The sequence below is a fragment of the Peromyscus californicus genome, unplaced genomic scaffold (assembly GCF_007827085.1).
Source record: "Peromyscus californicus insignis strain IS unplaced genomic scaffold, ASM782708v3 Scaffold_11__1_contigs__length_118956290, whole genome shotgun sequence".
Classification (NCBI taxonomy): Eukaryota; Metazoa; Chordata; class Mammalia; order Rodentia; family Cricetidae; genus Peromyscus; species Peromyscus californicus.
The window spans coordinates 104,604,551-104,632,201 of NW_026294402.1; the positions used below are offsets into that span (position 1 = coordinate 104,604,551).

Sequence of the window (27,651 nt, forward strand, 5' to 3'; positions counted from 1 at the left end):
TTGGCCACAGAATAGGTTTATTATTTCAGTAGCCCAGAGCTGAAAGATGTCAGGTTCCACAAAGGAGCAGAGCCTGACCTGAGGCCTGCAGGGCACCTCCATCTGGCAGAGTGAAGGCAGCAGGGATGGGAGACGTAGTGTAAGGACCAGGGAAGCAAAGCCCGTTCAGGTCTTGTTAAGTGTCCAGAGTGGATCCAGGAGACTTAGGGGGTCATCCGTAGGCTGGGCAGCCCTCAGACCCTGTCCATTGTGGGCCTGTAGAAAGTTCTGCTTGCTCATCCGTTGCTTTCCCCGCAAAGAGCTGTCCAGTGAAAATGCCTCTGGAGTCAGAGAGGCCAACAGCTCCAGGGATGAGGAGGGGGGCCCTAAGCTGGGGGCTTCAGGCACTGGTGGCTCCTCCTCTGGCTGTGGGGCTTCAGGCAGAGGCGAAGAGAGAGGGGGAGGAGAAGAGGATGGGACAGGGGTAGGTTCTGGAAGGCTGGCTGGTGGAAGACCTGGGGTTTCTACAAGGCCCGGGAGGCTGGCAGCTGGGGAATCCAAGCCACCTAGGGGCCGGATGCTGAGCTTGGCAATGGTAGCCTGGATGGAACTGATGGATACATCTCCACCGAGGACCAGATCCTGGGAGTCCTGAGGCAGGTGATTCTGAGAAGGTAGAGCTAGTAAGAAGACAGTTTCACCAGGTTGTGACTGTCCCAGCAGAGCCCTCAAGGAACTACTCTTACCTTCTGACTGATGCTTGTGCTGGCCACGGGCTTGCCTGGAGGGGGCACACCATGGCGCTGTAGAACCTGCTCCACATGCCTCACCAGTGCCTCATGGCAGAACCTGAGGTGCAGCTAGAAAGACACATTTGGTCTAGTCAGCTGCGTAGGGGCCGTCCTCAATGGGCAAGACCCAGCTCAACCCAGTCCACCCACTCACTTTTTCCTGCAGCATGTGTTTTCTCTGCTGCCTCATCCGCCTCACCAGCTGAGGCAGCTCAGGAATCCCGTTCCCAGCCTCTACCTCCTGCACCGCTGCATACAGCAGTGCAAAGGCTCCTGTGCGGCCCACTCCAGAGCTGTGGCAAGAAGGAAAGCATAAGGCCAGGCTAAGAGCCCATGGGGCAGCAACCCTCCTTCAGGTGGGTGCCAGCTCCCTACCTGCAGTGTACAACAATAGGTGTGTGCAGAGGTCGCTGGTGCAAATAATGTGCATGTACCTCCTGGATGAAGCGCAGCAGGTTGCCAGGACTGTCTGGCAGGCCTCTGGAGGGAAAGGACAGGTATGAACCAGGCCTGATGTGAGAGGCCTTCACCCCCAAGCACCCAAGGAGTTTACCCTAACTCCCACCATCCAGAACAGTGAACGCACAACTCAGGCCAAGTAGGGAAGTGGAGGTGCACAAGAGAGCGCTTGAGGCTCTGATCACGGAACTGCAGACTCAGCACCCGCTCCACATGGGTTTCGGTAGTGCGAACACTGCTCAGTGCCACGCTCAGGGCTCCGTGCACCATGGGCTGGCCCCTCTCAGTGGGGAAGTAGCGTGCCACCTTTTGCTGAAGAACAGACAAGATAGTTAAGGCTAGCTTTCCCAGACTCCCTGCCTCCCCACTCCATAATCTCCTCCTGAATACCCATCTAGGCTCTTACCTTTTCCATTTCTGCCTCAGACACCAACATGACAATGACTGATACTTTCTGTTCATGCACCATGAGCCAGAAATCAGCAGCTGTGCCAGGCAGTGGGGCCTGGGTGGCCACTAAGGGTGGACAGTATGGCGAGAGCCCCTCCACACAACTAGCATTGATGTAGTCATCTTTGCCTGAGCGCAACACTACACGGTTACTGTCATAGGGCATAACATCCTGGTGCCGGTTCTTCAGCGAGTAGCAGCGGGCAATAGCAATGGATCGACCTCGGGCATCATGTTCCTGTGCCTCTTGCAACTCTCTCCAGATTGCATCCAGTGCTCCTACATCCCCCAGCTGTCCCCGAAAGGTCTCCAGCTCCTGCTGCAACTGCCGCAGCCTCTCAGGATGTTCGTAGGGGTCCTGCTCAATCAGCCGCAGGGCCTGTGGCCGACGGCCTTCAGCTGCATCTACCTTGGTAGGCTGCAGCAGGGGCTGTCCACCCCCAGGAGGCTGAGTACCTCCATGCTGGCTCTCAGGGCTAGAAGACAGCAGGTCTGCAGCTGCAGCACCTCGACGCAAGCACGGTGGTGGCTCTGCTGTTGGAGGCCTTGAAGGTACTGGACCAGGCCCTGGCGATGGGGCAGGTGAAGGCACCAAGTGGGGACTAGGGGTGGGCTGACTGGCTGGTGGGGGGCCTCGAATAGAAACAGGAGTTGCCGGAGGACCCAGGGGCCTAGGGGAAGGGGCAGGGCCATATGCCAGGGTGGGGTGAGGATGAGGAGGCCCAGGGCTAGGGAAAGGCAGAGCCCCCGAGTGTGGGGGAAGAGGGTCTTGAGATGGGCCTGGATAGAGCTGGCTGTGCACGGTGGGTGAGGGCTGCCCCAAGACACCAGGCTGAGGGGTAAAAGGGTAGGGAAGTGGAGGAAGGACCCTTGGGGCCTGAGATGGGAAGAGATGTGGATGCTGGAATGGAAGGGGTTGTTGTGGGGGTTGTGGCCCAAATGTTGTTTGTGCAGGTGGGGGTGGGGGTGGGGGGTGGGGCTGAGGCTGAGCTTGGGGCCCAATCCTGGGGGCTGGAAAGCCTGTGGGGATCCCAGGAGGGAAGTGGTGCTGTGGTGGAGGGCCTGTGAGGTGCTGCTTGGTCCCCATAGAAAAAGTATAGGGTGTGGGCAGAGGCTGTGGTTGGGGAACAGGCTGGGACACAGGCTGAGGCACTGGAAAGCAGGGCTGGGGAAGAGCTGGGGTAGGGTTTGGCCGTGGTGCTGTATGGCTAGAGATAGGGGCCTGGACACTATCTACGGTGGTGGTAGCTGGCCGAACTGCCATGGCTAACTCAGGTCCTGAGAACTGGGGAGGTGGAGCAGAGGGAAGACCTACAACTGGTGGAGGTGGCCCTACCCCCACATAGGGACTGCTTACAACTCCATGCTGGGGAGAGGATCTGGGTACAAGGCCCAACTCCGATGTGTAGGCGGGGGCTGGGTAGAGGACTGTCCCAGATGCCATGGGCACTGCAGCCCTAGGCTGCATCAGTTGAGTGGGGCCTGAATAGGTTCCAGGGGGTAAGGGTCCTGAGAGATAGTGGGCTGCTGGGCCTGTGGAGCTAGGGTAGGGGCCAGGAGAAAAGTGGAGTGGGGCAGTAGTTCCTAGGAATGGGTCAGGCAGCCGGGAGCCAACCACCATATCAGGGGGCAAGCTGCGCAGCTCCTCAGGTGGGTCTCCAGTCTCTACTGCCTCACCCTCCTCACGGCGGGCGAGCAATGGTTTGGGGGCTGTGGGCCGAGGTGGTGGTGCCTTCTTCTTCAGCTCCCTAAGGGACAGGCAGGGAAGTAAGACCAGCTCCCATAAACCAGGCTGGCCTGGGCTGGGTCCACAATGAAACTAATGCGCACACCCACCTGTCCAGGAGCTGCTGGCGGGCAGCCTCTTGGGCACGACAGATGGACTGTGCCCGTTCCAGCAGGGTGGCTACCTTGCTTTCCAGGTCTGCATAAAAGTCCTTGCCTTCCTGGGACTTCTTCATCAGGTCCTCATAGGCTTCATAGGAAGCCACCAGGGTCTGCAGTGTGGAATTCCACCTTGGTGGGCAAAAGGAAAAGCCAGGATGAGGCTAATTGTAGGGACAGAGCTCCAGACGGGGCTTGAGGTAAGAACAACGGCAGACACTGACTTTTGGTCCAGCTCACTAAGCACCCGCCGCACAGCTGCATACTGCACATTGGCCTCAGTCAGTGCCCGGAGGACATTGTCCTGGGCAGCCAGGTTCTGCTCCAGGTACACCTTCAGCTGATCATACTTCTTCAGTTGTTCCTCAAACAGTTTCTGTGGGAAGACGGGACAAAAAAAAAAACACTAAGGAAGAAGCCCAGAAACAGAGCCCTCGCTCGAAGCTCATCCAACCCACCTTCATCTCTGAGTGGTCAGTGGTGACCAGGGAGGCAGTGATGTCATCCTTCTGGATCAGCTCTCGGAGCTGCTGCTCCAGGGACACACGCTGGTCCCGCATCTCCTGCACCTTGGCTAGGATGCGCTTCAGGTTTTGCAGCACAGCTTTGTCCTCTGAGGGCAGCAGCAATCAGTGAGGCCGAAGAAAACCCCGCTCCAAGCCTCTCCTGCTAGCAATGGGCGGGGCTTACCTGGGGTAAGGGCTGGCGTGGGTAGGGCAGCCCGCACCTGATCCAGTGGTCCACTGAGCAGGCGCAAGTTACCAATGTGTAGATTCATAGCACGGTGCAGCTCGCTGTTGGTGAAGGAAGCCTTTTCATGAACTTCCATGTACTTGGCCCACTCTCGCCTCACCTCTACGAGCTCAGCCTTGGCCGCGGAGGGGCCAGGGGCAGCCCCAGCCTGACCCAGGGTCTCCTGCAGTTTCTGCTCCTGCAGCTCATCTTCCTCCAGCAGATCCCTGATGTCCTTGAGGGAGGCCTCCACATCCGTGAACACACCTGACAGCACTGAAGGGTATGGGGGGTAGCCACTGAGTTAGGCAAACCAGGCACCACTCAGCCCTCTGCCCACAAGACACAGAAATGCCCACTTGGATCAGAGCTTGTTTCCCAGCACTTGCTAAACTCCACAAATACAAGAAGCCTATGGTTCACTGATCTACAGAAGCATGTGGATGGTGCATGCCTGGGCCAGGGCTTCCCCAGCATCCTCAGTGGAGGAGGCCACGGCAGATGACTTGCATGCTACCCATTGCACCTGTCTGCTTCGTGCTTTGCTCACCCTGCATAGACTGGACAAGGTTCTTGACGGTGTCAGGCCGGACACTGAGTGCCGCACACTTCTCCATGAGCTGGGGTGGAATATGGTTGTAGGCATCTAGGTTGTCTACTGTCTCAGGGTCAAGCTGCATTGAGTCCATGAACTGACTAGGGAAGGGAGAAGGATGACAGCAGGATCAGATGACAATTGGCTCTGACCCAATTCCTTCCACATAAAGCCTGCTAGTTGACCCCTCCACTGGAACTAGACTGAAACATGGACTGGCAGGCTATGCCAGACAGTGATAGCGACGGTGGGGCAGGACATCCTCCACAGCACATCAACACTCCAAAATCTCAATCTAGATTCTGGGCAGGGAGGCAAGAAATCTGGTGTGTGCCCTACCTCCCACCGCTTGTCCCACACTTACTCTAGGACCTCATTCTTGTCTTCAATCTTAGCCAGCATTTCCCGAAGTAGCTTGGCCTTCTCCTCGCTAAGGAATAAACAGACCAGTTGCTGGAGACCTATATACTTGAAGGACCTCAAGGACCTCTGTATCAAGCAAAGGAGCTGGTCCCTCCTACACACCTGTACAGTGATGAGGCCTCATGGGCAGCCATAGGTACCAATTTGGCGAAGATATCGGGACCTGTAACAGCTGGGTCTGTGGGGTTCACTGGCAAGGGCTTCACCAAGGGGGCTCCTAAGAGCAGGGAGTATCACAGAGATCAGGTCCATATGAAGACTCAAGGCAGCTCCTCCCTATTCCATCTTCCTTTGCCACCCCACTCCTCAGCTTCCCCTCAGCTATCAGACCTTTCACAGGCTGAAGGGTATCCAGTGCTGGCACAGCCTCGTGGTAGATAAAGTCATTATCCTTCTTGGCAGAATTATATCTGGGAATGGCAGGGGGAGAGAAATCACAGATTACCAAGGATCCACACACTAGACTCCCATGTAGGTCACTGCTCCCTGGCACTGTTAGATTCCTCCCAAGGGTGCAGAAGAACAAGATATTTAATAAGAAAAACTTGACAACCCTAGTCCCACATACTTACTTTCCCCCAATGACATCCATAGCAAATCGAAGTGCATCCTGCACAGTGTCAGGCTGGCCCTGGAGAGATGAAGAGATAACCAAGGCCAGTGTTGAGATCAGTCAGCTCAGCTAGCCTTGCCATCTGCCTTCATGGCTCTGAAAGGCAGTCACACTCATTCAGCTTTACCTTGGCCAACTTGATAGCTTCATTAAGCTTGTCCAGGGCACTCTGGAAGTAGGCCACCTGTGGAGGGCAAAGCCTGGTCTGTCCTATCCTCTTGGACCCTAATATTCCATCTCCCCATTTTGTCCTACTTGATGATTGGATCACTGGTCATAAGACCAGCACCTCAGGCAGCATATGCCAGCCAAGCCAATAGCCCCAAATAGCTCCACCCTGTAGCTTATACCTCCAAAGAGTCATCCTCCCTATTGGGAGCCCATCCTGTCTCCTCAGACCCCTAGGAATGAGGGCTACAAGGTGGGAAGATGCAAAGCCTACAGAAAGGTCATGATGGCCTGGCACATGGTGAGAAAGATGAGGGGTCAAGGGGGAGCAAAGAGGACTACCTCCAGGATGATGTAAAGACAGAACCTTAAAATCCTGGAACATGTCCTGAGGGTCCCCCTTACCCACAGTCCACTCACCCGTTCCCCAAATTTCTGTTGCTCCTCAGCCTGCTTCCCCATGTGCAGCTAGGAAAGAAGAGGAGGCATCATGACTTGCTGCCTGAGCTACAGCCACCTGGCCCAGGCCACAACCAGTAACTGCTTGTCTTACATGAGCCACAGCTGCAAAGTAGTAGATCTTCATCTGGACCAACTTCTTCCAGTCTTTCTGGATACGGCCCAGCAGGGAAGCGGTTTCAGGGTTTTCCAAGGCCCGGCATGCCTCCTTGTAGTAATCTACCACCTAGGAATTGGGATCATCAGTTCAGTTATCAAGGATCAGGAGCAAAGCAAATGCTCATCCTCGGTCCTGTTCCTACCTGTGCACTGATGCGGGCCACTAGAAAGCTCTTCCGGTTGTCCAACATGGACTTCTCCAACAAGCACTCCTGAGCCTGGCCCTGGAGCAACAAGTGCAGGTCAATGCCCTGTTCACCTGAAGGTCCTTCTCTTCTTGGGAGCCAAGGGATGGACCAAAATAGTCCCTCTTGGCTGCTCTCTTCTAGTCTCCTCAGCTCCCAGAATTACCACCCTGTGCCTGATCTACCTGAACTCAAAAGACCCAATGCCAGGCCTCCTTCCTGCCTCTCCCTTACTACCTGCAACATGACTGGCCCAGAATCTAGATGAACTGCCTCCTCCCTTAGCCACTTCTTCTCCAATCCAACCTAAAGTTAGGGGTGGTGGCTAACTTCATGACTAACCCCAAAAAGACTGAGGCAGGAGGATTGGCCATGATTCTGAAGCAAGCCTGGGCTACACAGTGAGTTTCAGACCAGCCTGAGCTACAAAATGTGACCTCATCTCAAAACAGAAAAACAATTTGGCTCACCAGCATGAGGTTGACATTGAGAGTGAGGATCTGGCGACTCATGTCTACACTGAAGGCCTGTGGGAAGTGCTCACGCAAGTAGGCAAAGGCACCTGCTGCACACTGGAAGTGGGTGCAGGAGACTTTCATGCCCTAGGAGGGAAGAGGTGAAAGATGGCCACTTCCGTAAGGCAGGAATCATTCAACTTCTGGGAGCTGAGGACACTTGGTGTCCTCCATAGCATACCCACATGTCCACACTGCCCCCTCCCCAGTCCTTACCTCCTCAGACACCCGCTTGTCCATAGCCCCCAGCATGGAGTGCAATGCACCTAGAGAGATGGGAGCATTGTTAGGAGAGCCTGGAGATGCTTCCCAGGCTGCCTACACCTGTGTTGAGACTGAAGCAGAGGGGCACCTGTTGTCATTCCGTCAGAAAAACAAGTCCGAGAACTGGGCCAAATCCTTTCTCCTGTTATGTACCTGGCTGGGGGGTAGAAGAGGGAGGAGCCCCCATGCTTTCCCCTCAGCCAATAGCCACACTGACTGAGGGGCAATCTAAGGCCAGCCTTATCCTCTCAATCTGAAGCCTTAATAGGGGAGTGAGTGATACTGTCCAGGCAAAGAAAGGCCATGACTCCCTGTTGGAGTGCACAGGGACAAATCTGTGGTAGTCAGACTGGCAGAGTAGCTCTTCTAAACAGTGACTTCCCAGGGGCCCATAAAACAGCAGAAGTGCCAGTGTAGCTGTGGTAGAGGCAGAGGAGGGGTCACAACGCAGGCATCTTCCTTTCATTCAGCCATAGATTTTTTGGCCATCTGACCTGATGAGCTGAGACCCAGGGCTGGCAGGGCTTGGCATAGGGCCCATGGAAGGATCAAGCAGCTTACCAAGGTTGTAGAGAATACAGGCCTGCTCGTACTTGATGTCTTCATGGGCCACAGACTTTCCTGAGAAGATCTCAGTCCTGCAGACATGCATCTCAGTCATCTAGAGGGAAGGACCTGGCCTGGGCCCAAGGGTCAGGGAAGGGGACCAACCACTCCAGTATGAGACAGAGGTCTATGGGAGACCACACTAATACTCCCCATCCTGTGCAAGGAGAAAGGAGAGGGGAAGGGATCATGCCTACCACCCAAGTATCCCAGCTGTCCAAGCACCTTCTAAGTTTTCAACTTCCCAGCCCAGCCTACCAGCTCTCACCAGGTGACAGCTACAGCGGCCTCCTGGCCTGAGCCCATGGGCACCCGACTCTGCAGGTAGTGTAGCTGGCCAAGATACTTTCGAAGGACACTGCAGCCCTCAAAGTCCCGTGCAACACGAATAGCATTCTGGGAATTAGGATGGAAGGAACAGGCTCACCATCGTTAGAGATTTCAAAAAAAGCTCTATCTGCACCTACAGTTGTTGGACATACCATACTGCCAGCCAAGGCTGGTAGACGGAGTCTGTCCACATTTCTAGAAGATACTCTACAATATGCTTTAAAATTTTGACTATATTCGACGTTAAAAAAATATTATTTTATGCATGTATGTGCATCACATGTGTGCCTGGTGTCTGTGGAGGTCAGAAGAAGGAACTGGATCTCCTGGAACTTGAGTTACAGACAGTTGTGAACTGCCATGCAGGTGCTGGGAACTGAACCAGCCAGTGCTCTTAACTGCTGAGCCATCTCTCCAGCTCCTATGTTTAACCTTTTCCCTTCCACCTATGTTTAACTTTTGACCCACAGTTCTATATCTAAAACTGAACAGTAAGAGACATCCAGGAAATCCAGACATGATGATGCACAGCTGTAATCCCAGAGCCCAGGAGGATCAATCATTCAAGGTCATTCTTGACTATAAAGCAAGTTTGAAGTCAGCCTGAGTTACATGAGACCTTGCCTCAGAAAAATGATTCATGGAGGGTAGATATCCAAGAGGGGGTAAAAATCCTTGACTGCATTCGAGGGCATTTCTCACAGCATTATCAGATTAAAAAACTGGATGCCACTAGACTTGCTATTAAAGAGGACTGTTTACATGAACTATGTCAAGGCTACTTACACAAGAAAATATTCCTCAGCCAAACTAAAGACAGGTTGTTATGGATATACTATGACTTCTATGAAATATAGACAAAAAAAATAATCTAACAGATGAATCTATGATCTCATTTCTGTACAAGCATAGGCTCTGCAAATAAATATATGGACCAAAAAGGGAAAAAAAATCCAGATGACTATACCTCAAAATGCTGACAGTGATTATCTACGAATACTACTCCTGAAGTGATTTCTCTCTGTATGTACAGTGTATGCAAGTGCACATACCAGAGGTTGACATCAACTGTCTATAACTCGACACCTTATCTTTTGAAAACAGAGAAACCCAGAGCTCTCCAACTGGCTACCTATCTCCACTCACCTGACCTTTCACCCCCTGCCAAGCACTAGGGTTACAAATGCGCATGACCACACCTGGTATTTTATATGGATTTGGGGGATCTAAACCCAAGTTCTCATGCTTGCATGCCTGGCACTTTACCAAATGAGCTATCTTCCCAGCCCCAGTTTATTGTACATACACACATACACACACACACACACACACACACACACACACACACACACACACAGATACATACATGCATATTTATGTAGAGAGAAGGGGGGCAGATACGTGTCTGATATAGACATAAATTTTCCTTTGCTCATATATTCTGGATATTAACTATTTTCAATTTTTATAGTAACAAACCTTTCTATTTGGGAGGAAAAAGAAACAGAACAAAGAAATCCTCTGTTCACATTTTGAAAAGCAGACCATATAACTATCAAGAAGCAGGTGCCCAGTGAGGAATTGGGCTTAAAACACCATAAACTTTCCCTTGTCCCACCCCGAAGAAGGGACAAGAGACCCTCACTAGGATGCTAATAGCGGATTTGGAGCCCTTAGCAAGGGTGCTCTCAGCATGTACACACTCCTCCGTTTGCCTGACACGCCTCATCCTTTACCCGACACTGATTAGGATGACTATTAGTAATTAAAAAAATAAAATAAGCCAGGCATGGTAGTACATGACTGTATTCCTAACACCTGGAAGGTAGAGGCAGGAAGATCAGGATCAAGTTATATTTCACTACAAAATAAGTTAAAGGCCAGCTTGGACTACATAAGACCCTGCTGGGGGTGGGGGGCAACACTTCCCAAAAAACAGTCAGCAAGGCTGTTTGCATACTTGTAAACCAAGGAGGCTGGAGGAGGATCACAAGTTCCAGGACAGCCTGGGCTACATGGTGAGACTCTCAAAAACAACAAAGAAAAGAGCAAACACTGGGAGAATGGAGAAATTAGGATGCTTGTGTACTACTAGTGGAGATGTAAAATGGTGAGCCACTGTGCAAAATTACAGTGTGGTGATTCTTCAAAAATCCCATCTATTACATAATTCAGTAATTCCACTTCTGAGTATACACCCAAAAGAACCAAAAGGAGGCTGTTGTAGTGATAATTCCTACCCACGTTAACAGCAGTTTTGTTTTGGCTTTTGTTTGTTTGTTTTTTGAGACAGGGTTTCTCTGTGTAACAGCTCCAGCTGTCCTGGAACTCGATTTATAGAACAGATTGGCCTTGAACTCACAGAGTTCCACCTGCATCTGGGATTAAAGGTGTGCGCCACCATCACCTGGGACTTTTTAAAAAAATGTGGGTTTGAAGCTAAGCAGTGGTGGCACACGCCTTTAATCCCAGCACTCGGGAGACAGAGCCAGGCGGATCTCTGAGTTCGAGGACAGCCTAGTCTACAGAGCGAGATCTAGGACAGGCACCAAAACTACACAGAGAAACCCTGTCTTGAAAACCCCCCCCCAAAAAAAGAGGGCTCGAGAAAGAGTGTCACTATAGCCCAGGCTCACACTCAGCCATCCTGCCACTGCCTCCTAAAGCTGGGCTTACTAGTGTGCACCACCATGCTTGACTTCAAGAAAGTGTTTCACAGTTTCTCTTTGGTATCGACAATTGCCAACATCATGACTATTTATTAAGAAAATAAGGGCCGCTGAGGATGGTGGCACACACCTTTAACCCCAGCACTCAGGGGGCAGAAGCCAGCCTGGTCTACATAGCCATCTCCAGGACAGCCAGAATTACATAGAGACCCATCTCAAAAAAACAAAAATAAAACCAAACAACAACAGAAAGAGTTACTTAATAAACACAGCACTGAACTGTAGGGATAGCGCAGTGGGTACAAGCACTTGCTGTGAACCCCGTCCATCTGAGTTCAGTCCCTGGAACCCATGGCAGAAGGGGAGAACAGACTTTTGCAAGTTGTCCTGTGATTGCCACACAAATGTGCAAACATGGCCCCACTCTTGTGTGTGCAAACACACACAAAAATTTAAACAAGGTATCATGAGATTTCATTCACTAAGCAAAGCAACAATGAACATTCTAGGTGGGATAAGACAGAGCAGGATGGCATCAGATTTAGTTATACTACTCAGAACTGCAAGCAACTTAAACTTCTAAATTACTTATTCTGGAATTTTCCATTTAATATTCTGGAATACAAGTGACTGAAAGTAAGTGAAATTTCAGAAGGCGAAACAACAGATAATGAAGAAGCTGCCATATCTGAGATCTTCCGGGCCTGACAAAAGACAATGTAGAAAAACAAAAAAAAAAATCCAACAGACTGAAAATATGCTGAATTCTTATACATGAATGTTTCAAAATGGTTGAAAATATGGGGGAAAGGGGAAATTAAAACTGTTTTAAGTTTTAAAAAAACCACCTTAGAGCGGTGTGATGGCGCAGGCCTTTAATCCAGCACTTGGGAGGCAGAGGCAGGTAGATCTCTGAGTTTGAGGCCAGCCTGGACTACAGAGTGAATTCCAGGATAACCAGAGCTACACAGAGAGACTTTGTCTCAAACAAATAAACAAACCAACAACAACAAAAAACCAAAGGAGTCTGTGGATATTCAGCTGGTAGAATCCTTGCCTGGTATGAATAAAGCCCTGGTGTGACCTAGGATTACATAAACTGGAGATGGTTACTGTAACCTCAGCCCTGAAGATGAGGAGGGAGGATCAAAACTTTAAGATCATCCTCAGCTACATGAAGTTGTAGGCCTCTGAGGGTAACATGAAACCATGTCTCAGAAATAGCTAGATGGCACAACAAGTAAGAACACTTGATATCAAGCCTGAAGACATGAGTTCAATCCCCATTACAGCAAAATAACTAAGACTTAAACATAAAGGGACAATGCCTTTAGTCCCAGAACTTTCAGGACCGAAGGCCAGCCTGAGCTACACTGAGACCCGTGGGGAAAGAAAAAGTAAGTAAAATAAAATCCTTTTTCACCTATCAGACTGTCGGAGTTAACACAAAAACTTTTCTACCAGCATTGGTGCTTCTGTAGACTAAATAAATAATTAAATAAAGTGAAAATTAGTAAATTAAAATATTGACCACAGTAGATGGTAGAGATGTGTGTGTGTGTGTGTTTTAAATACTTCTTTAGCAAACCAATTCCATTTGTATCAACATAAAAATACTCCTACCTGTCTGAGTAACTCCAGCTTCTTCAGTTCCTCATTGTAGGCTTCTGGGTTCTCTCCGTAATTCTTCAGGACAAACTAGAGGAAGGGGAAAAAAAAAAAAAAAAAGAAGTGGTAAGGAAGATCTGCAGATGTGCCCCGAGTCTGAGGCAGTCGTCAAAGCTCGGCCTCAGCTATCAACAGCACACAGGAGCTGACCAGGACGGCCTCCTCCTCCTCTGAGCCCATGAAAATGAAGACTAAATACCCTGTGCAAACACCTCAACAGGTCCCTCACATGCTATAGCCTTCTCAATAGACACCAGGATTCTACCAGCTCAAGGAGCAACAGGTCTTAACTAGCTGAAATAGAGCCCTATGAAGATCTCAAAGGGTCACTAACTTAAACCTCCTTCAAGAATCCTTTGTTCTAAAATCACAGGTATAACCCTAAACTCAAAGTACACATAGGCAAGAGGCTCCAAACAAGCATGGGTGCAAACCCCACTCCCACCCACCTACATGGCAGGGAAGGGCACCAATGACTCTCAGGAAAGGCCTGAGGGAGTGTGATGAGAAATGAGCCAGCGTGGAGTGGGATATCATTCAAATAAAAACAACAGGGCTGGGGAGATGGTTCAGCAGTTCAGAGAATAGGCTGCCCTTCCAGAGGATGCCGGTTCAGTTCCCAGCACCCACAAGACAGCTAACAATCATTTGTTACTTCAGTATCAGGGAATCCAGGGCCCTCTTTGGGTCTCCTTTCACAACGTGGTGCATAGACACACATGAAGGCAAATACTCGTACATGTAAATAAAAAAAAATTAATAAATCCTCAAAAAAATACCTAAAAAAAACAGGGATGCCGGGCGGTGGTGGCGCACGCCTTTAATCCCAGCACTCGGGAGGCAGAGCCAGGCGGATCTCTGTGAGTTCAAGGCCAGCCTGGTCTCCAAAGCGAGTTCCAGGAAAGGCGCAAAGCTACCCAGAGAAACCCTGTCCCGAAAAAAACCAAAAAAAAAAAAAAAAACAGGAATGGAGTTGGCTCAGCTGGTACAGTGCTTCCCTAGGACGCAGGGCTTGCTGCTCTTGCTGAAGACCTAGGTTTAGCCTCCTGCTAGCAACTACATGGTGGCCCACAGCTATTACTCCAATTTCAGAGGATCCAATGTCTTCTCACCTACACGTGGTGCACATATGCACATCCAGACAAAACATTCATAAACATGAAATAAAAATAAACCCTGCTGGGCCATGGTGGCACACCTTTAATCCCAGCACTCGGGAGGCAGAGGCAGGCGGAACTCTGTGAGTTCGAGGCCCGCCTAGGCTACAGAATGAGTTCCAGGAAAGGTGCAAAGCTACATAGAGAAACCCTGTCTCAAAAAACCAAAACAAAAAAACCCAAATAAACAAACAAACAAACAAACCTTAAGCCAGGCAGTGGTGGTGCACACCTTTAATCTCAGCACTCAGTAGGCAGAGGCAGGTGGATCTCTGTGAGAGGCCAGCCTGGGCTACAAAGAGAGTTCCAGGACAGCCAGTGCTACACAGAGGAATCCTGTCTTGAAAAAACCAAACCAACCAAACAATAAATAAATCTCGAAAAGTAAAACAACTAAAAATAGGATCGGCAAGTTGGCTGAGTTGGTGACATCAGGTTCTTGCCATAAAAGCCAGTGACGGAGTTCAATCCTCAGAACACAAATAAAGGTGGCGGGGAGAATGGACACTACAGTTGTCATCTGATCTCCAGGGCATGTGGACCCCACAGCACACCCTCACACCTCACATACCTAATTTTAAAAAATAAATAAATGTGGGTAACGAAGATTTGGATACTTTCAATTTTTTTCAGTATTTGAAATTTGGGAAACAAATGACTCAAAGAGTTGCTGAGGAGCTAAGGTATCTGAAAAGATCTACTCTCTCAGTAGCCTCCTGAAAAGAGAAAAGCTATGAAAGAAATCTACCAAACAAGTATTCAACTCTGCGAATATAAAGCCAATATTTAGAGGGTTCCCAACCAATCTAAAGCTGATTTACTTCACTCTGATCTATTCAACTCCCACCTAATCTACAAATATAAAATGTGGCCTAAGTCAACTCCTGTGTAGTGAGAAGGGTCAGGGCTTGTCCAACCTTGGGTTAGAAGGAGGAGGAAGTGCAGCCTCAGAGGCTCTGTGGGACACAGCTGAAGGAATCAGACACCACAGTCCTAAAAACAAGAATATTGTTCCTGCCTTTCAATTGACTCACTGTTCCTCCAAGAATGAGAAGCAGCAGACACTCGCCAAGTTCCTATGACAGGCCAGCAAGGTCCTCAAGCACCTCAGTCTTACCAGCTTCTTACCACAAGGCAAGAGATGGATCTAGTCTCCTCATCATTGATGAAAGGATGAAGGACTGAGGCAAAGAGGTTAGGACATTTGCCAAGATCACAGCATTAGTGTCGTAGCTTTCATTTCTGTGGCTGTGATAAAAACTGACCGAAAGCATTTGGGAGGAAAGGGTTTCCTTGGCTCCCACTCTCACATCACTGTCCGTCACCGAGGGGAAGTCAGGGCAAGAACTCAAGGCAGGAACGTGGAAGCAGAACTGAAGCAAAGATTATGGAGGAACACCGCTTACTGGCTAGATGCCCCTCACTTGCTCAGCCCAGGTCCACCCGCCCAAGGATGGCATTGTCTAGAGTAGCTGGACCCTCCTACATCAATTATCAACCAGGAAAATGCCCCACAGATGTGCTGTCAGGCCAATTCCTCAAATGAGAACTCCTTTCCCCCAGTGGTCAAGTTGACAGAACTAACCAGCAGTTAGTGACTGATGCAGCAACAACCAGAATCCAAACATTTGGCCCCACTGAAAAAGAGGACAGAAGTCAGGCAAGTCTTAATGGGACTCACATGGTGGAAGGAGAAACCCAACTCCTGTGGGTTGGCCTCTGACCTCCACATGCACTGTGGTGCAAGCATCCACATACATATAAACACATATACACACTAAATAAGACTTAATAACATTTAAAAATTTTATTTATTTGGGTTTTTTAAATTTTATTTTATTTGTATTGGCATCAGAGCCCCTGGAATTGGAGTTATAGACAGTTGCAAACTGCCATGTGGGTGCTAGAAATTGAACCTGGGTCCTTGGAAGAGCAGCCAGGGCTCTTAACTGCTGAGCCATCTCTCCAGCCCCCTTATTTGGTTTTTCAAGACAGGGTTTCTCTGTGTAGCTTTGGAGCCTGTCCTGGATCTTGCTCTGTAGACCAGGCTGGCCTCGAACTCACAGAGATCCACATGCCTCTGCCTCCCAAGTGTTGGGATTAAAAGCATGCACCACCACTGCCCAGCCAACATTTTTTTTTTCAATAAGAGTAAAGAAACTTGCTGAAATTCTCAAGTATATGGAATAGTAACCCATCTATCTAACCACAGTCTATGGGACTGGTCTGACCTAATGTAACTTGGGAAAACAAGCCTGTAGCAGACCCAAGAGTAAGAAAACTGAGACAATGGTGTAGCTACACCAACCAATACTGAGAGAACTTCAAAAAGTGTCAGGCTTCCCTTGAACTCTGTGCTTGAGATGGAAGCTGTTTACTGTGATTAAATTACACTCCCAATGAAGGTTTGGGAGAGAGAAAAACAAAACAAAACCACAACACTGGATCCTTTTGTCAGATAAGCAGCAGGTCTGGGGCTGGTGAAATGGCTCAGCAGTTTAGAGTACTTGTTGATCTTTCAGAGAACCTGGGTTTTATTCCCAGCATCTACATGGTGGCTCATAACCAATTCTAGTTCTAGGGGACCAGAAGCCCTCTTCTGGCCTTTGCAGGCTAGGCATGTACATGGTGTGCATATACATATGCATATGGAGTAAAATAAGTAAATAAAAAAGAAACAGATCTCAAATGAAAATATGTTGAGAGATCAAATCTACTGAAGAAGGAAAAGAAAAGAAGGCATTGTAGGAAACAAATTCTTCTTTTTTTTTTTTTTAAATCATAGAAGAGTTTTTCCATTTTCCATCCTGGTGTGGTAGATAATACCTATAATCTCAGCACTTGGGAGGCAAAAGCAGGAGGATCAAGAGTTCAAGGTCATCCTCAAATCTGAGGCCACCAGCTATATGAGACCCTGAAACACACAAACACACACACACACACACACACACACACACACACACACACACACACACACACAAACAGGGGGGTGATGGGAGGGAAGAAGAGTGTAGTGGCTGGTTTTGTGTGTCAACTTGACACAAGCTGGAGTCATCAGAGAGGAAGGAGCCTCAGTTGAGAGAATGACTCAACTTACTTTTTGGTCATAATGTTTTACTGTAGTGCTAGAAATCTTAACTAAGACAGAATGCTGTGGGATGTTCTGTATGTTAAATGTGTTGCTCTGATTGGTTAATAAATAAAACACTGATTGGCCAGTAGCCAGGCAGGAAGTACAGGCGGGACAAGGAGAGAGGAGAATTTTGGGAAGTGGAAGGCTGAGGCAGAGGGACACTGCCAGCCACCACGATGAGAAGCAGATGTTAAGATACCGGTAAGCCACAAGCCACATGGCAACTTATAGATTAATAGAAATGGGTTAATTTAAGATATAAGAACAGCTAACAATAACTAATATTGTAAGCAATATAAGTATCTGTGTGTTTATTTGGTTGGGTCTGAGCGGCTGCGGGACTGGCGGTGGGTGAGAGAGATTTGTCCTGACCATGGGCCAGGCAGAAAAACAACAGAGGTTAGGAGAGAAATAAAAAGAAACAACTTCCGTTTCAAGGCTACTTCACATCCAGAAAGTCCTAGGAGTGTACCTGAGTTTCTGTGGATTTAACACAATTTGGATAAACTGGGTTGTGTCCAGGATGGCATGGCCCATAGACTTGTTGTGGATCTGGGCTTAGTTTTCTGTTGCTTTCACCTGTAAAAAGGGTTAATGTTACCTGCTATACTGCTTCACAGAGCTGTCATAAAGACTTGAGCTAGGTCCTAAACAGAAAGAGTATGCTCAGCTGAAAATATCCTTTATGGTATGGCAGACCTGTACTGTACTAAGATTCATAATCATGAACTCTTCTCATGTGTTAATCTTTTCAAAATGATAAGATGCCACATCACAGCTGGTTGTGGTAGTACAGCCTTTCATCCTAGCACTACTGATGTGGAGGCAGGTGGTTCAGAGACACCCTTTCTCAAAAATAATCTAAACCACCAATGAGAGATGTGTGGTTAGTATCTGATCATTCACAGTCCTGAAGGTCACTCAACTCTGAGGGGACAGGGGAAGAGGTCAGCTTCTACTGGCAACACTTGTTCTGTGCTGTTACTCTTCTAGTAACAAATGACACCAAACTGTGCCACTAATGATCACTAGAAACAAAAATTCTGAATCATGCCACTACCTACAGATTAGAGAAATGGAAAATCAGCAACCAACAATGGGGCAGTAGGACCCTGTCTTAGCTAGGGTTTTATTGCTATGAAGAGACACCATGACCACAGCAACTCTTATAAAAGAAAACATTTAACTGGGCTGACTTACAGTTCAGAGGTTTACCCTATTATCATCATGGTGAAAAGCATGGCAGCATGTGGGCAGACATGATGCTGGAGAAGAGCTGAGAGTTCTCCATCTGGATCCGCAGGCAGCAGGAAGAGACAGTGAGCCAGTAGCCCTGGCTTGAGCTTCTGAAAACTCAAAGCCCACGCCCTAGTGACACACTTCCTCCAACAAGGCCTACTTCAACAAGGCCACATCTAATAATGCCACTCCCTATGGGCCTATGGGGGCCATTTTATATTCAAACCACACACCCCAAGCCAGATTTCCTGACTCCTGATCTTAGGAATAGTCCCTCTACCTCAGTCTCTTCTACTAGCATGTTCTCATTCTGCATTACTCTTAATTTGATATAATGCCTTCAAATTTCACTGCACTAATTAAAGCAATACACAAATAAGGCATTAAAAGGTTATCACATGGATTTTTTTTTTCTTCCTGAGACAGGGTTTCTATGTATAGCCTTGGCTGTCCTGGAACTCTGTAGACCAGGCTGGCCTCGAACTCACAGAACTCAGAGAACCGCCTACCTCAGCCTCCTGAGTGCTGGGATTAAAGGCGTGGGCCACCACCACCTAGCTCAAATGGAACTTTTTAAAAGCCAATGTCTCACTGTTGTCTAGGCTGGATGTGGACTCCTAGGTCCAGGTGATCCTCCCACTTCAGCATAGATATGGCTGGGACTGCAGGTGTGCACCAAAACCACATCATGGATATTTGGTTCATCACATACACTGTTCTTTTTCTTTTTTTAACTCCCCTTCCATTTCCAGAGCTGAATCAAATCTAGGTCACTCCTTGGGCTGTACTACAAAAATGCACATAAAATTAAGTCTACATACACTATTGTTACTTTATATATGTTCAGTTGCTGAATTTCAAATGAAACAACACTTTACTCAGACAAAGGAGTGTTGCCAAGGAAAGCTTTCAGCCCCTTGGTCCATGTCAGCAAGCCTGATAATTACAGGCCAAAGGTACAGGGCATGAGGACAGACTTTTTAAGTCCTCTCCTAGTCTGACCACCCACAATACTCAAAGCCTCCCTCCGTGTTGCTTCTCAATGGCCCCTTGGTCTGAACAGCACCAGGGAGAAGATTCAAGTTACAACTCCCAGAGGGTGCTAGAACTAAACTGGTTATTCAGCCAACACTCACAAGGCACTCCTTGCACACAATAATTTATTACTTCTCAAACTGGGTGTGCTGGCTTACTCCTATAGAATCCTAGCATGAGGCAAGTGGTGACAAGATCAGGTGTCAAAGCCATCCCTTGGCTATAGAGCAAATTTAAAGCCTACCTATACTACAAGACCCTGTCTCAAAAAAACAAGAGTGTTGGGAGGGGAGGAGGTAGGTAGGTAAAGTTCAGTTAGGAAAGTGCTTGTCACACAAGCAAGCATGAAGGCTTACGTTCAATTCCTAGCACCCGCATAAACAACTGTACATAGTGCCACAAGTCTGTAATTGCAGTGCTGAAGAGGTGATAGAGATCCCTGGGGTTTGCTGGTCAGCTAACCTAATCCACAAACCCCAGGTATCAGTGAAAGACCTATCTCAAAAACTAAGGTAGACAGCTAGTCTAAGGAACTATACATGAGGTTGGCCTCTGGCCATCACATGCACACATGTGCACCTGCAAACACAAAACATGGACATGACAAAGAATTTTACTTTCTGAGAAAAGATCTGGTCTACATCAGGTGGTGGTGGCAGTTCACACCTTTAATCCCAACACTCAGGAGGCAGAGTGGCCAGCCTGGTCCATAGTGTGAGTTCCAGAATAGTCAAGGCTATATACAAAGAAATCCTGTCTTGAAAAAAACAGCACCCCCACCAAATCTGGTCTAAACCCTGAGTGAAATGTATACAGACTTCTGGTGTTTGAAATTAGGTCAGGAAAGACCATGGACCATTCAGTTCATCTGTGCTGGGGGCCATTCTGCATAACACAAGAAGACAGACAGGTTCAGGCAGACCAACTGAGTCTTTCCATCTGTGACAAGAGACAAAAACAGATCAACACCACAGATAACTGATTTCATGTCCTCCCCTGGTGGGCATCCAGAGAATTTTTTTTTTTTTTTTTGCTTCTGTTCTTCACATTTACCTGTTCTGTGGGAAATCTAGAAGAGAGAAAAATTCCACAAAGCTGAAAAACCAGATGTGAACAAGATGAGCAGTGGGAAGAAGCAATGAACATGTGCTTTCCAAGGTCAAGTCAACTGGCAAGACCAAAGACCTGTCTAAATCAGGAAGCCAGGCAGATGAAGGGATTCTAAAGAAGCATGGCTTAACTGGGGTTAAGGAGCAGGAGGAGAGAACTCAACAATGACCTAAGCAAGGCAATAATCGGAGTAAAGTTACAGGGGCAGACTGCAGTGAGCTGGTGACAGGCCTCAAGAGCAGTTTTCCGGAGGACTCTGACAGGAAAAGGAGCAGAGTGAAAGGAGAAACCAACAACAGGCACAGCGGCTACCTACCCAGCACTGGCAGTGGATGAGTAACTACATGAATCCTTAGAAGGTAAGTGCTCTATTTTCAAAACCTTCCTAATGCTGTGACAATTTAATACAGCTCCTCATGTTGTGGTGACCCCAACCATATGTAATAGGCACTCAATGAAAGAACAAGGAGGGATACAGCATGCAGCCTAAGTGAGCCTGACTTCTGCTCCAGTGTAGCTGGTTAAGGGTTGGTGTTTGGAAAGAAATGACTTTCAATATTAACTAACACATGTGGCCAAATCATTCACTAGTAAACAGCCCAAGAGTCAGGGCTGGAGAGATGGCTCAGCGGTTAAGAGCACTGGCTGCTCTTCCAGAGGAGCCAGGTTCAATTCCCAGCAACCACATGGCAGCTCACCACTGTCTATAACTCCAGTTCCAGGGGATCCAACACCCTCACACAAATGTACATGCAGGCAAAACACCAATGCACATGAAATAAATACATAAATCTTAAAAGAAAAAACAAAACAAAACACAAGAGTCATCTTTAATTCATTTTCAGTGAGTCAGTCCTCTGGGTCCCCAAAAGAGTAATATGGTACACAGGGGTTGGTGATGTAGCCCACTGATAAAGTATTTGCCTCATCTGAACCCCTGGGTTCAACCCCTAGTACTGAAAAGTGGGTGTGGGGTGGGGGTGCACAGCTCAAGGTCAGTGCTTGTCCACTGAATTCTCATGTGAGCCCAAGTATGCCAACCTAGTTTGGCACTGCATTTCAAAACCAGCTTACAATTCTCTTGGCTCCCATTTCACATAAAATACTGTTAAAAGAAAAGCTAAATTTAAATTTAATGGAGTTTATTTGAGCAAAAGGATAGACAATGATTTGTGAACAGGGCATTCCTCCAAACAGCTGCTTCGGAGAACTGCAATCTACACCATGATGCTACATTTGAAAAGACACTGAAGCACAGAAAACAACTTAGTTACAGTGTAATCAACCAGCCAACAGTTACACCTTAACTACTTAAATGTCTGCAGTTTAGTTAATTGGCTACAGGGCTTCCTGCCAACAATCAAAGCTAATGTCACTTGTACATGCTAATGTCACAGTGTTCACTGGGGCTGGGGATGGCAGAATACACACAAGGCCCAGGGTTCAACCTCACCAAACACCAAAAGCCTGTACTGGTGGGGTCTTTTGGGTCCAATGCAAGTGTCTAACACAAATCTCCTTGCGTTGGTGCTCTCAGTACCCTATAGCTATTTCTACTCTTATACTAAATTGCTCAAACTTTGAAATTTCCTCTACTAGACTATGGACTCCTTGTGTTAGTGGTGGTGGTGGTGATGGTGGGCTGTATTATAGGGATGTAGTTCAGTGACAAAGCACTTGCCTAGCATGTACAAGGCCCTGGGTTCAATCCCCAGCACCACTAAAAATAAATAAATGAATGAATGAATGAATGAATGAATAAGGCTATGGAAGACTGTCTTAATTAATTAAGACCTATATTGCCAGGTCTCAGCATAGTTTCACAGGCTGATGAAAACAGAACCAATTTTTACTCCACCTCCCTCTGAGATTAAATTCAAGCCGTTACCACAAAGTCAACAGTAGAATTTCTGCAATTTAGAGCATGGATAGAGAATAACAATCAGACCAGAGGCAAAAAGTAGGATGGGGACACTATAGTTAGGGAAGGGAGAGTCCGAGGCTCTAGATCAGTGGTTCTCACCCTTCCTAATGCTGCGACCTTTTACTACAGCTCCTCATGTTGTAATGACCCCCAACCATAAATTATTTTCATTGCTACTTCATAATTATAATTTTGCTAGTTATGAATCATAATGTATATTAATGAGAGCAGCTGGTAGCAAAATCCATGGGAGTATACAGCAGTGACAATTAAGAGTTCAGAAGGTCAACCTATCAGAACTAAGGGTTCTGTTAGAGGAAACGATTATGCAAGGCGTTATGGAATTATTGTCTTTTGAATGAATTGGCTGTTTCTTGTAAACTTCTTGTGCAATAACAGCTATGATTCTCCCCATTTACCATGCATTTCCATGTTATGTATACATGTGAGCTCATGACTGCATCTCAATCTTGGGCACAACTTGCCCTATACATTTGGGTTATTTGGATAACTTTCCCCAGCTGTGTTTATTTTTCATTAACATAAATCTCTCCAGGGCCATTCTCCAGACAAAAGTATTTCATCTAAGATACCTTTTTATCTAAGTACAAGTGCAGATAGATAAACATTAGCTCATCTCACTCACAGACAGAGAAAATAACCACTAGCAATTAAATCCTTAACTCATAAACCGGGCAGTGGTGGCGCATGCCTTTAATCCCAGCACTCAGGAGGCAGAGGCAGGCATATCTCTGTGAGTTCGAGGCCAGCCTGGGCTACAGAGTGAGTTCCAGGGAAGGCTCCAAAGCTACATGGAGAAACCGGTCTCAACAAAACAAAACAAAACAAATCCTTAACTCCTTACCATCATCCCGATTTATTTACTCAAGACCTTTTACAATTCCCTAATTGATCTTAGCCTTTAGTTGACTCTATCGGAGAACTCCCCTTTGGGTTGTAATTGGAAGCTGACAATTATTGCTTTATGTTTGGATCCTTATCACCTTCCTCTGCGACCCTGAAAACTTCAAATCTCGCATTGCATTGCCAAAGAATTACTGCTTGTGTATATATACGGCTCCCCCACAGCACTTGGAGGGAATTGATTTAAAAGAACAGAGATGAGAACAAAGATGGAAAGAACTAGGTAGAATAATGAGAGAGCAGCAGGAGGAACAGAGAGGAGCTAAGTATGAAAACGGAAAAGAAACTGTGTAGACAGGATTGACTGAGAAGAATAAAGTGAATGGACTAAAGAACGCAGTGTGCTTAGAGTCACTGAATATCCCTCAGATTAGAATCCCCAGCTAGTTGTTAGACTCTTCCATGGACCCTGGGAGAAAACAATAAAGGCTGGACCTTTACTGTTTTGGGTAGTAAATATCTGTGTTTTCCGATGGTCTTAGGTGACCCCTGTGAAAGGATTATTCAATCCCCAAAAGGATCATGACCCACAGGCTGAGATGGTCTAGTGACGTCTGCAGAATCTCCTCTGACGTCTATCTAGGTAAACGTGTTTTTTGTTTTTGTTTTGATACAGAATCTTACTACATAGCTCTGGCTGTCTTGGAACTCACTCTGTAGATCAGGTTGCTCCTGAACTCACAGAGATCCACCTGCCTCTACTTCCCAAGTGCTGAGACTAAAGATGTGTATTGTATTGTATTTCTGGAGCAACACCTCTCACTGAAGGCAAGGTGCTCCCAGGGTTTTGGGTACATGAATGACCACAACAAGAAAGGCTACATTCAAACAAAAATCTCCTAGGCCTTAGTGTGGTGGCACTTGCCTGTAATCCTAGCACTAGGAAGGCAGAGGCAAAAGAATCAGGAATTCAAGCCTAGCCTCTGCTATATAGCAAGTTTGAGGCCACAACTGCCTGTAACACCGTAAGACCCTGTCTTAACCAATGCTTCCTACCTACCCCTACTCCCCCCCACAAAAAAATCTAGTTTTGGGCTATTATGTAGCCCAGGTAGGTCTTGAATTCAGTCTTCCTGCCTCAGTCTTCCAAATTCTAAGATTACAGATATGTAACCACCATATTTGACTAGGCTGAGATTTTCTTTTTCATTATTATTAATGTATATGTGGGTGTGGGTATGTGCATGTAAATGCAGGTGCCCTCAGAGGCCAGAAGAGAGAGTCTGATCCCGTGGATCAGGCAGTTTTGAGCTGGCCCACCAATATGGGTCCTGGGAATCAAACTCCAGACTTCTGCAAGAGCATGATGTTCTATTTTCTACTGGCCATCTGTCTGACCCCTGGGCTGAAATTTTTCCATTTAGGGTCAACATAATCTAAATCTAATTGAAATTCCCTCTAGACTGTCTTTCAGTCATTTGAGAAACATTTTCCTATGTAGTAGGTATTAAGCTAAAGGAACACAGAGATGCCCTTCTAGTATCCCAGCTGAATATGGGGTTAAAACATAGCACATATATGGGCTGGAGAGATGGCTCAGCGGTTAAGAGCACTGGCTGTTCTTCCAGAGGTCCTGAGTTCAATTCCCAGCAACCACATGGTGGCTCACAACCATCTGTAATGAGATCTGGCGCCCTCTTCTGGCCTGCAGGCGTACACGCAGACAGAACATTGTATACATAATTAATAAATAAATCTTAAAAAAAAAAAAAAAAAAAAAAAAAAAAAAAACATAGCACATATAGAAGCAGAGTATTGTGGCAAACGCCTTTAATCCCAGCACTTGAGAGGCAAAGGCAGGTGGATCTTGTGAGTTCAAAGCTAGTCTGGTCTACATAATGAGTTCCAGAATGGCCAGAGATACATAGTGAGACCCTGTCTCAAAAAAACAAACAAACAAACAAAAAAACAACCCAGCACATTAGGGCCAGAGAGATGGCTAGGCAGGGTCAGGGGGCAAAGGTACTTGCTGCCAAGTCTGGCTACTGAGTTTAATTCCCTGGACCTGATAGTGGAAGGAGAGCACTAACTCCTGAAAGTTGTCCTCAGACCTCCACACAAATGCATTGCCATGCCTGAACCCATACATCTACACACACACAGATAAATATTAAAAATAGCACATAGCATTGGTGGTGCACAACTTTAATCTCAGCACTTGGGAGACAGAGGCAGGCGCATCTCTATGAGTTCAAGGCCAGCCTGGTCTACAGAGTGAGTTCTAGGACAGCCAGAGCTGTTACACAAAGAAACCTTGTCTTGAGGGAGGAAAAAAAGTGCATATAACTATTGTCAAAGAAAGGGTGAAGGGAAAGAAATTCAGAAAAGGGAAAGGCTAATCCAGATAAAAGGATTAAGGAAAGCTTTGTGGAAGACAGAGCTTCAACTAGACCTTGAAAGCTGGATAGAACCCATTCACAGAGATTAAAGAACAGCCCTATAACTTAAGGGGCAAAAATGAGAGCTCTTTTAGGTAGAACAGAGGTTCTCAACATGTGGGTCACAACCCCTTTGGGGTTTGCATATCAGATATCCTGAATATCATATATTTACATTACAAGTCATTTGAGCAGAAGGAATTCCACAATCAAAGGCACATTAAGGAGAAACAGCCTGTTAAGGAAACAGGAAATAATAATTATGAACAGAATGTGGAATACCTGTATCAGAAACACACAGATCATACATATATAACAGGACGGTGACAAATGCTCAAAGAATTAGGCTATGTCAGAAGACTCCTGAATGGGAAACTGAAAATACTGGCTTGACTCTGTATTCAAGGGGTCAGCATACTGAGTCTCTATCTTTCTCCCTCAGCTTTGACACATTTTAGAAAAATTCACCTCGTATTTGCATGAAAAAGAAGATGGGTAGAAATTAACCAAATTCTGTAAATTTAGATCAATTGGTTTAATACGCTGGTCTTACAGATGAAAAAGGGGTCTGGGCTTGGGGGTGGTGTACCTCTGTAGAGCACTTGCAGGCTCTGGGTTTGATGATACCCCCCCCACACACACACAGACACCCAACACCTGAACTCATCCCATCCCACGCCCACACATACAAGCAGTTAGTGCAAGTGGTGATGTGAGAGAAACTACTTCCACGCCCGTTTTCTTTCCCCTACTTCTTTCTCCAAGCACCACAGAGTGGTGAAAGATTATAGACTAACAGCTGCGGTGCTACACCCAAGGCTCCTCACCTGTAACAGCTTCCCACCTGCCCATGTCTACTATGGCCCTCAATGCTCTTTGGGGACCCTTCCTAAGGCAGTGGCTATCTTGGAGGGTACCCAATTCCCCATCACCACACCTGATCTTGCCACAGAAACTCCTTGCCTCAGTGAACTCCAAATGACTACTATCCACCCAGCACAATGACTAACAGGATGCCTCCAAGAGCTATAGCGTGACTCAAGCCTTCTTATCAACAAAAAAACTGTCTTTTGGTCCAAAGGAACTTTGGGACAGAAATTTTGTAAGGAGACCATACAGAATTGGAAGGTCAGACAGACCGACTACACACACAGACAGACAGACACACACACACACTCACTCACTCTCTAGGGGCGCGGCATTCCTACAGGCCACTGGGGTTCCTGTCTTAAAACACACATTCTTTCCTAGTCCAGCCGTGAACTGGGAGCCCACCAACGCTCGGGCCTAGCGTGGACTCTGCACACCCTGGACCGCCATACTGCCCATGGGGGCTTCCTGGCCTTGAAGGGACAGGGCAGAGCTGGGTCCAGAACGTCACAGCAAGGAAACACGGAGCCTCGGTAGAAATGGATAGAAATGCAGGTGGTCTAGGACAGAAGTCGGAAAGCAGATTCCCACCAGGATGCAGTGCCAGTCGGAGATAAGGATGATGTGCGGGCACGGGAAGAGAAAAGGAAAAGGAAAGGAAAAACGCCTGGCCCGACTTGCGACGGAACCCCGGGAGGGACAGGCGCGCAGGGGGCGTCACGCGCGGGCAGACGACGGAGAACCGCGGCAGAGGTGGGCTCACCTTCTTCACCGCTGACTGGAAGTGGAAGTCACCGGCCTCCTTCAGGTCCAGCCAGATCATGGGCATCCGGGGCACGGCCTCCATGGCGGAGAGCGCCTAGCGGCCACTGGGCCGCTCCCCTCCCAGCTCCAGCTGCTGCCTCAGCCGCGCGCGCAACCCCGCCCCTCCA

At 47.5% G+C, this 27,651-nt stretch overlaps 1 protein-coding gene across 2 annotated transcripts; it reads right to left on the reverse strand.

The window, feature by feature from the left end:
* On the reverse strand, positions 1-27,651 carry Ptpn23 (protein tyrosine phosphatase non-receptor type 23). 2 transcript variants are annotated; one of them, XM_052721835.1, is made up of 25 exons: positions 27,483-27,651; positions 12,905-12,979; positions 8,551-8,678; positions 8,238-8,314; positions 7,629-7,678; positions 7,368-7,499; positions 6,856-6,936; positions 6,648-6,779; positions 6,515-6,562; positions 6,054-6,110; positions 5,886-5,944; positions 5,644-5,723; positions 5,416-5,530; positions 5,255-5,320; positions 4,846-4,991; positions 4,254-4,571; positions 4,022-4,176; positions 3,788-3,939; positions 3,516-3,695; positions 1,636-3,427; positions 1,357-1,541; positions 1,146-1,250; positions 925-1,063; positions 726-839; positions 1-645 (listed from the first exon to the last, which is right to left on the reverse strand). In XM_052721835.1, the coding sequence occupies exons 1-25, from the start codon at positions 27,564-27,566 to the stop codon at positions 166-168; spliced, it is 4,950 nt and encodes a 1,649-aa protein (XP_052577795.1). In that variant the 5' UTR covers positions 27,567-27,651; the 3' UTR covers positions 1-165. The 2 variants fall into 2 exon arrangements, with proteins under 2 accessions (XP_052577795.1, XP_052577799.1); XM_052721839.1 differs by lacking the exon at positions 27,483-27,651 and adding an exon at positions 27,034-27,052.